Source organism: Miscanthus floridulus, chromosome 17 (assembly GCF_019320115.1).
Source record: "Miscanthus floridulus cultivar M001 chromosome 17, ASM1932011v1, whole genome shotgun sequence".
Taxonomy (NCBI): domain Eukaryota; kingdom Viridiplantae; phylum Streptophyta; class Magnoliopsida; order Poales; family Poaceae; genus Miscanthus; species Miscanthus floridulus.
Genome location: NC_089596.1, coordinates 39,473,448 through 39,483,615, shown reverse-complemented (window position 1 = coordinate 39,483,615; position 10,168 = coordinate 39,473,448). Strand labels below are relative to the sequence as shown.

The window sequence follows — 10,168 nt, the reverse complement described above, 5'->3', positions numbered from 1 at the left end:
TTAAAATTAATCTTTGTCATAATATATGGAATTTATGTCATATATTAGCATTTGTGACACCCAGATGATGAAAAAGCTAGCATCAAAGACCATGCGCCTTAAACCATGTTTTGTGTCGTTTATATGTTTATGTCATAAATCTATGACATTGGTTTTGAAGTCACAAAGTTTTATGACAATTGCTTTTACTCACCACTTAGAAGATACCATGTAGTAGGCCAGCTTATTTTTTAGCCTCATTTATAGGCTAGCCCAAACTAAGACAGGACATTTACAAAACAAACAATTATATATTCACATATGCATTCCAACAGTATATTATACACATATCTTGCATTTTAGATAACATATCTATTACAAAATCAGATCATTCATTGCCAATCTAGAGGGACTAGAACAATTCACATATGGTTCTCACAAAGACTAGAAAATAACAGTTATAAATAGGACCAGCACATAAGGTTCCCACATGAGTTTCACACAACTTGAGTTATAGCTTGGGTTGGAGTCTTTGCAACTTGCCCTCCTTGTGGTGGTTCAGTAGCGATGACCTCCATTTGAGCCTAGCATACAAAAAAACGATTCAAGTTTCTCGCATCCTAATTTTTGTTCATCATAGTACAAAGTAAGAAAGAAAGATGCACTCACAATAGTATTTTGTGCGTCCTCGCTATAACCTGTCTTGCTACTGCAATGCTGTCCTTGAAAAGCATACCTCCTCCCCTATTTTAGAGCAGCCATGTTTCAATGTGAGATTGAGGAACTCATATGAACAAAACACGAGCAGATACCTGAGAGAGGACAATACCTTAAGTCATAGCGAAGGCAACCAGGCAGGGGAGGGGGGTGCCTCAGGTGGGAGGAGAGGGCGTTCATCTGGGTTGCCTTCGCTATGCTTGGCCGTCTAGCAGGACAATTTGGCCAATGAAGTTATTTTTCAGCCGTACGGAAAATTTTGGGTAATGAAGTTTTTCCTCATATAATTTCCTTGTGTATATAAAACCTGAACTAATACTCGAACCGGCAGAAAATGAATAAATTTTCCTATGTGTACTACTTACACCAATAGAAAACTATTTTTCCCTGTCGGTTCAGAGTCCACGCAAAGACATTTTTCTTTTTTTGTTGATTCAATAATTATCTTGTCAGTAGAGGGCTTACCGATAGGGGAATTCGGTTTCCAGTAGTGCGAGGTGTTGCACATACCACCTTGGATAACAATGTTAAAAAAATTCAATAAAATAATTTATAACACATCGTCCTTGCCACATATTTATGATATTTGTATAATGATATTTATGACAAGGCAAATATTGTCACAATATACAATTAGACTAGTTTTAAGATATTTATTATGACATGCATTTATTTATGTCACTGAGTTGGGATACCTCTAGAAAAAAAACATCATAAACTAGTTGATTTAATGACTTTTTAACCTAATGTCATGCCATAAATGTCATTAAACGAGACATTTCTGAGAGTGACTATTCATTTAGACATAACTACACCCCTCTATCTATATTATCAAACACCTTATAAAAGATCCCATGCAAGGTATAACTAAAGTGCCGAGCTAGTGGAAGCTCTCCTACACTAGTCTAGTTAAGCAAGGTCACACAAACCTATGCCACTAGTCAAGCAAGCACACGAGATCTCCTACACATACTAGTGAGCAAACAAACAATAAGCAAGCTACACTAGCACTACTTAACTAGTTACACTACACAAGCACAACTAGAGAGCAACTACTTAGCTACACAAGATAAACAAGCACAAGAGCAACAACACTAGCACAAGTAAGAACAAGTAAATACAAGACAGTGTAAGGGATTGCAAACCGAGCGGGATACACAAGTTGACACGGTGATTTTTACCTCGAGGTTCGGTGGTTTGCCAACCACTTAATTCCCATTGAGGCAAGCCCAAGGTTTTCATTGATGCTACTGCCAGTGGCAAGCCCACAATCTTGTGCTCACCCCTAAGATGTGCTCCCAACTTGAGCTCTAGCACTTGATCCGCCTAGACCACTTGGTACTTTTCACACCTTGCTCTACTAGTAGTTGCTCTTCACAATCTCTCATAGGGACGAGCACAAGAGCCCCGTACAATGCCTTCTCTAGAGCCCCACACAATCTTCTTGCAAGCTTTGATGGAGCCTCTTGCCACCAAGACATCGAGGAGGTGGCAACATCTAAGAGTAACAAGCACCACCAACTTGCACCACAATCACCTAGTGACATTCAATGTAATCTCTCAATGCAACGCACTAGAAACACTCCACTCTCACCATAGATGCAAAATCACCGAAGCATATATGAGAGGAGGGCTAAAATTAACCAAGCAGAACATGTGGGTAGCACATCCCCAAGGCGCTCAACTCTCCCAAAGGGTCGGCCACCCCTCTATTTATAGAGGAGGGACAAAAACTAGTCGTTTGGGGTTGATTCCTGTGCCCTTGCTGTGCCGGCGGTCGGACTCCGAGCCTCCAACGGCTACTTCCATTGGTCAAAAGAGGTTCTTGTGTTTCTAGCTGTCAGACTAGCACCCACGGGCCATAATATATATATATATATATATATATATATATATATATATATATATATATATATATATATATATATATATATATATATATATATATATTGGCAATTAATTAATTTAGATTTTTTTTGTGGGGTAGCGGTTAATTTAGATTGTCTTTCTTAATGGCAGAATTGGTTAATTGAGATACTAATTTAGGTGTTGTTTTTTATTATGTTTCATTAATGACAAATGTGGTTAATTTAGATTTAAATTTAGTGGTTATTCTAAATTGTCATTTATAATGGCAAAGGTGAATAATTTATATACAAATTTAGGGGTTATGTGAATTATCTTTTACAAGGAGGAAAGCGGATAAAGTTTTATAAAACATAACAGATCTAATGGCTACTATCATTTGTGATCATGGTTAAATTTTACTCAACTAAAAACTAGATGTTTCTTATTATTATAAACTTTTTAAGATTTTTTTTCAACGGGTTGAATGAAAACTAACGTGACATGGTCTGCGTTAGAATCACTAATAATTAGTACTTCCTCGGTCAAAAAAGAATATAATTGTACCTCCGTACCAGACTAAAGTATCTTAAGTTTCACTACTATAGATAAAAAATATATAAATTTTTCTGATATAATATTAAATAAATATTATTAGATTTATCATGAAATATATTTTTATAGTATATCTCTCGGGTGTCATAGATATTAATATCTATATGTATCTATATACGTGGTCAAACTTTAGATATTTTATTTATCAATGCATCTAGAATTGTTGTTTTTCAACGGAGGGAGGATGATTGGGGGTCCTCTTGTAAAGTGGCGTGTCCCCCTCACGTACAGGTATCTTATCTTTAATGCGTTGTGGAATTCCACGGTGTAGTACTGCAGTGCTTTCACCATCAGGGTATCACATCCGAATTGACCTCTATTGGCAGTACAGAAAATAGCTCCGTAGAAAATCTTGTGCTTTGAGCAATTGAGCATAAGCCACGTTAGCATCACCAGGAACATTACAAAAATGCTATACTGCTGCCCAGAAAGCCCAATATCTCCAGGAAAAGCTGGTTCAAGATTCATTTAAACCAAACATTTGGCCTAACACGACCGGTTCAACATCCAATTGCTTCAACAGTCAACAAGACTATCTTGGAGAGAGCTCCGTGATGGATGCTTCGTTACATGACATCAACACTGACCTATCCGTGCACCCTGAAGCTCCTGGCCGTTCCGGCGAATACGCATCTGAGCTGTCAGTGGCACTAACCTCCTGGATGCACAAGGCTGGCCTGGAAAGAGACGGGAGGCGCACCGTGCTGCTGCTAAGCATCACGTTTACCCACGACATTATCGGCCTGGCAGCAGGGTTTCTTTGAACACACAGAAGCCCGATGTGAAGGCACTTCAAGATCTGCTCGATGGGAGGATGGTCGTTCAGTGATGGATCGATCAACGCGACGACATTTCCCCTGGCCCAGTGCTCCCACACCTGCACCATGCAAGTTGAGTAGTATCATAAGAATTTAGCAGCGATGAAGAGTTCAGGAGAGATAGATAGCACTATATGCAATCACGCACAAGATTTAAGAGATCAACATCTTGCTCGCTGTTATATAAGCCACCGTTTCTTCTTCCAGTAACAATCTCTAGAACCAAAACACCGAAGCTAAACACGTCCGACTTGATTGAATACAGACCACGCATGGCGTATTCGGGTGCCATGTAACCACTGCAACAAGAGGATTATATACTTTACAGCATCATGATCTATATCTTTATAAATACTTGTTAAGGCGAAAGCTAGCTGATGGTGTACTTACTATGTCCCAGCGACACGACGAGTGACATATTTTGATTGATCTCCATCAAAAATCTTTGCTAAGCCGAAATCAGAGATCTTAGGTACATAATCAAAGTCTAATAGGATGTTACTCGCTTTCAGGTCCCGGTGAACTATCTTCAGTTGAGAATCTTCATGGAGATACTGTAAACCTCTAGCGATTCCACTGATAATATTAAATCTTTTTGCCCAATCTAGCTCTTTGTTTCTCTCACAATCTAGCATTCAAACAAGAATTAACATTGTGCTAATTATATTCAAGCTTTTGGTGGCCTTTAATGTTACGGCACTATGATTCCATAAAAAGTTTAAAACCCATGAGAAAAGAGATTTACCAAAAAGAATGGTATCAAGGCTTCTATTTGGCATATATTCATAAACAAGTATTTTCTCATGTTCTTGCAAACAAACACCGATAAGTCTCACAAGGTTCTTGTGGTGAAGCTTAGCAACCAGAACTAGCTCGCTTTTCAGCTCTTCAATTCCTTGTCTGGAACTGTGGCAAAGCCTTTTAACCGCAATTTCTTGACCATCTGGTAGGACTCCCTGCCCAAGTATAAAGATATTTAACCATAAAAAACTGGTGAACAAAGCATATGGAAGTTACACACTGTATGACGTTGCATTGTACCTTATAAACCATACCGAAGCCTCCTTTCCCCAGCATTTTTGTTTCATCAAAGTCCTCTGTAGCAACTCGCAATGTTGACAGATCCAGAAGGAGCATATCGTCTCCTCCTTGAATATCGTCTGAACTAGTTGAGTCTATTGGAAGATAAGTACATAACGATGCAAAGTAAGCCTATATGATCTTTTAACGAAATGACATATAGTAAGAGAGTAGCTAGTCACCTCTGTCGCTGCTGGTCTGCCTATTGAAATCATTAATTGACTGCTATTTCATATTTTTTAAATGCTATAAGAGGACTTACAAGGTTGAAAAGATTGTGCTGCTAATCTTCTCCGCCTTGTCCAAAAGCATATGACGGTTATGACCAGCATTGCAGCAATTGCAGGCATCAAAATTTCTAATACTTTACCCGCCTTATTCATCGATTTCTCTGCAAAATGAATGCCACTGATTTTGTATGAAAAAAAATCCTAATTAGACTGCTAACTTAATCTGAATGAAACATGCGTTTGCTTAAACATGTACTATTTTTGTACATTTCTTCTCTGCTTTCCAATAAAAAGTTGAACCGCTGAGATACATGCATCTAATCAAACATTTTAGATTTCATTAACTGATGGCCTGATGGGGGAAAAATACGTTGTCTATATTCATCTTACCTTGGCTTCTAGTGGCCGGCGCAGACGCTGGCGCCGGCGCCGTCGGCGTCCCAACGAAGACTGGAAGCTGTAGGAGTGGACGGCCGGAGAAGAAAGGATACACCTCATACCGGAAGCTGCACCAGGTTCCGAAAACTCCCCCGCCATTGACCCCACTGAAATCCTCGGGCATAATGGGGCCAAAACAGCTCTGGCAGAAGTCCACCGTCTTGTCCGGCGTGCACTGCGCCAGCGCGTAAATCCTGGGGTTGCTCCCATCGAAACCCTCCGCCCCCGTGGCGAACCTCCTGGACGAGTTCTCGGCTGCGTAGCCGGCCGTGGTGTTGACGAGCAGGCGGACGGCTGCATCGAACGCGTCCGTCGGCTTGCTCACCACCTGGGAGCCCACGAGGTGGTACGTGGTGATGAAATTGTCGGTGTCCGGGAAGAAGTTGCGATTGGAGAAGCGGAGCTGGCAGAGGTCGTAGAAGATCAAGACGTCCTTGAAGAGTGGGCACCCCTTCTGCGCGCCCTGGAAGGCAGCCGCCACGCAGCTCTCGCAGGAGGAGGTGTTGGCGTCGCCACGGCACAGAGCGAGTGCGTAGACGATATTCGGGACGGAGCCGACGCTGTCCGTGGCGTAGAGGACCGGACTGGAGGAGACGTTCTTGGGGAGGGTGCCAGAGAGTCGATTGATGTTTCCTTGGTAGGTGCTGTTCTCCGTGTAGTTGCCACTGGGAGGGTAGGGGCCGCAAATTAGCCACGGCGGCGGTTGCTCTTGAGCAAAGGTGAACGGTGTGTGGAGGACGGCGACGAGAAAGGTCAAGGCAACTCCGGCGATCTGGGGAGGAAGGCAGAGGGGCTTGGGCCACCGTGTGGACATGGTGGTCTGTACTCGCTCTGGCTATGGGTAGAGAGAGGTGCGGGTGCGTCAAATAATAATATTAATAAGAATAATATTATAATTTATTACTCCTCCAACGCCTAATGAAATCAGCTCCTGTGGTATGAAGTATATGCTCGGTCTCTGCGTGCAAGGTGCCCCCGTCCAGTGGGAGTGGGACTCGGAGCGACGACGTGCGTCGAGGGGCCGCGGAGAGGACGGACACTTTTTCCTGCACGGAGGGCCCATGCGCATTTAAGGCGTCTGCATCGACACCATCTTCAGACACGCGCCGGTAGAGTCTTCAGCGAGTGGGCCGCCCGTTCGGGTCGATGTGCTCGGCCCAATGGACCCAGAGTGGGAGAGCCGAGGGTGCGACTGTAGTCTGTCCATGCGGCCCTGAAGTCATAACCACTTTGACGCCCTCTAATTTTTTTAAGGTCGCGAATGTATTATTGTCTATCTTCTGTAATAATCTTTTTATTTATTTATATATATATATATATATATCAGATCTTAGATATCTTTTTAGTGCACTAGTGATTAGTGTGTGCCCTTACGCGCATGCTGGGACTGTTTTTTTTAAAGAGTACAATTAATTATGAATAATGATTAGCGCGTGCCCTTACGCATGCCGGATAACTTGCGCTCTTCACACCACGATTCTAGAGTTTGCACGCCCCTCTTGTGTACCGCTGGAGGCGCTAGCGTCAACCCGTGGGCAGTGAGTCTGTAAGTGTCAGTAATTAAGCGCTAGCGTCAACCATCTAAAGACTCTCAGCAACTGCTCCCCTTCACTCAACATGTGTACTCCCTCTATCCCTATATGTGTCGCTATGGGGTGAGTCTATGAGTGTCAGTCAAACTGTTTGATTATGTTTGTACAAAATATTAGCAATATTTGTATCTTAAAATAAGTTTATTGTGAAAATAGATTTAATAATCTGTCCAATGATACTAATTATGTATGATAAATATTAAATATTTTTTAAAATATAATTAGTCAAAGTTGACTATGTTTGACTTTTCAAAAAATAAGAACGACAGTTAAAAAGGGACGGAGGGAGTAGGTGGGCAAAACTGCTGCTAGCCTCTCTGTATTTTGCGGCGTAAGAAACACCCTGTTTACACCAAAATTTGGGAGAAGAACGCGGGAACTCGTAGACTTCTAGAATTATGCCAATCAAGGAGTCGATAGAGTAAAGATTGATATCTGCTGGATCGAATACAACACTGGATACATTCTCTTCGAATGATGTCAGCAGATAACGATGACATGATATGATTGACGCCAAGAAGATGCATATCGGACTCTATAAAAGGGAAAAGATTAGAGTCCAGATTATCTTAAGATAGGAATATTTCCTTCATACCAAAGACTTGTATTGAGTCATACTCAAGTAGGATTCGTTTTTAGGCTCCGGGTATAAATACCAAACCTCGGCTATTGTAAAGTCAACAATCAATCAAATACAAAGTCAATTACTTTTTTTTGGCTCTGGTCACCCCTTAGGAGTAGGAGTAGAGTAGATCTCGGCGAGTTCTTCAGCGAGTACGGCTGCATCGATCCGATCGACCTCCACTACTTGTCTGTAAGTACCGTCATGGTTTATACCTCTGTTCGTATGGCTGCATCGATCCAGTCGACCCCCACTGCGACTCTGGTATAGGCTAGTTATCGATTCTTGTCTAATTCAAGTATGGCCTGTGTGATTCTGCCTCACACCTCACTACTTGAATTAGATCAAGGTCAAGTTATCGGCTCTACCTTAGTATGGCAGTCTTTGGTAGATTTATTAAGTTACCGATATTACTTATTGCTTTTATTATTTATCTAATTACAGCAATATCACTCTGCCCGATTGAAATTGATCTAGATCGGCCTTATATCTTGTTTAACTCATCGTTTGCTAATCTAAAACTGATCTAATCTACATCTTAAGCGATGAATTATATTTTTTATCGGCTGTTTTGCGTCAATCTTAATCGTGCATAGCGTGCGGTTAAGGCGTGTCCGATCTTGAGTAGATCTATTAGTTAATGAAAACTGTTCCATGGCCCGTCATCACGGCCTATAGGATTCTGCCTCTCACCCCACTGTTGGCATCATAGAGTGGGGATCGTTAGTTAGTAGACCTATTCCTGAGAAGGCATGACCTTAACTGTGCGCTATGCCTGAATCGGCTGTTTAGCCGATATCGAATGCTTTCACAAACAGTTCATATTACGAGATCATTGAAGTAGAGATAAGTTAAAAGATGTGTTAGCCCCACGATCTTGTTATGGTATTATGGCATGCATGATTCTGCCTCATGGCCCACTGATATTAGTAATGAGTTAGGGTCGTCGAGTCTATTATTGTTTCTACGACCTGCATGATTCTGCCTCATGCCCCACTGGTCATGGCGATAGATGAGATCTAACATGTTCATTATATTTACCTTTATTAAATGGTTAAGAGGTGTTGAGTTATTTCTTTAAATAAAAGGAGTTCGGTTACTTGTAATCATTGGCTCAGTATAAACCAATCATCATTGATATCTTATTGCCATTTATTAATATTTGCTTAAATAACATTTATCCTGAATGATAACCGATCCTTCTTATACAACCCCATGAGCTTTAATCGATTCATTCTTGTGAACATGCTGGGATTGGCTATTTAGTCGATTTCCTCTCATATCGGCTCTCAGAGCCGCACATTCGGGGCTATCTGGTAACACCGGCATGTTCTGCTCTTAATTACTGATAAGCTTTCTCTCCTTATCAATTGTAGGGTTAAATTGACTGGCACGTCTTGGGAGGATTGCGTAGGATCGACCACCCTTGTGCTGAAGCCAGGCGGATTTGCTCCATCAAGCGGACCCTTTCGGCTTGCTGCGTGTGTCCTCGGCACGGAGGCAAAAATTCTGTGTCGACACACGTTTCTGGCACGCCCGGTGGGACCCCACAATCGTCATGGCGGCTCACAACAACGACAACATCCTTATGGTACATTGTGAAGACCTACCTGATGAAGATAAGGATACCATCAGCAAAGCTACAGAAGAATTTCAGAAGAAGTGTTTGTTGTCCTACACCAAAACACGTGACAGCACAATTATTTAGAAATTTCCACTACCAAGAGTTCTACTACACGAGCAGATATATACAGTTGAAGCTGAAGACAGGTGTTTCTTTACAGAAGCCATAGACAAATCTGTTTGTGATGCCATATCAAGCCGCAATGAAGCTTTCGTTGACATATTTCACAACGCCATGAAAGAGGCGATTCATGGGATTCCAGTTGGTCAGGTTGGATTGACTTGTTACAACATTCCAGATCCGTCGACTCAAGGGACTAATCAAGTCAGTACCAGCCATCAAGAAGCAGTACCAGCTGGTAATGGTGATGTCCAGACACTTCAAGGTTCATCTGAACAAACTCCAGGCACTGCTACGAATTAGGTACAGTACAATCCTAGACTGTCAATACAGCATGTACAATAGCCGACGGGGCAAAGTCAGAACCAGATGATCAATTTTGGCATATCAGGCCACATACCGTCGCTGGCTCAAAAAATAGCACCATCAATTCAAAAGATCCGTAGAGATATAGATCCTTATGTCTATAATCAGATACTTCAAGCAGC

At 41.8% G+C, this 10,168-nt stretch overlaps 1 protein-coding gene and 1 long non-coding RNA gene across 2 annotated transcripts; both read right to left on the bottom strand.

Moving 5' to 3' along the window:
- Nucleotides 1-270: 270 nt before the first annotated feature.
- On the bottom strand, nt 271-868 carry LOC136515018 (uncharacterized). Its single transcript, XR_010773929.1, has 3 exons — nt 809-868; nt 649-723; nt 271-563 (listed from the first exon to the last, which is right to left on the bottom strand). It is a non-coding gene; the product is annotated as an uncharacterized lncRNA (long non-coding RNA).
- Nucleotides 869-3,595: 2,727 nt separating this feature from the next.
- LOC136516420 (cysteine-rich receptor-like protein kinase 6) lies at nt 3,596-6,608 on the bottom strand. Its single transcript, XM_066509806.1, has 7 exons — nt 5,675-6,608; nt 5,317-5,445; nt 5,016-5,149; nt 4,720-4,930; nt 4,365-4,602; nt 4,123-4,273; nt 3,596-4,033 (listed from the first exon to the last, which is right to left on the bottom strand). The coding sequence occupies exons 1-7, from the start codon at nt 6,534-6,536 to the stop codon at nt 3,689-3,691; spliced, it is 2,070 nt and encodes a 689-aa protein (XP_066365903.1). The 5' UTR covers nt 6,537-6,608; the 3' UTR covers nt 3,596-3,688.
- Between the last annotated feature and the right edge of the window lie 3,560 nt (nt 6,609-10,168).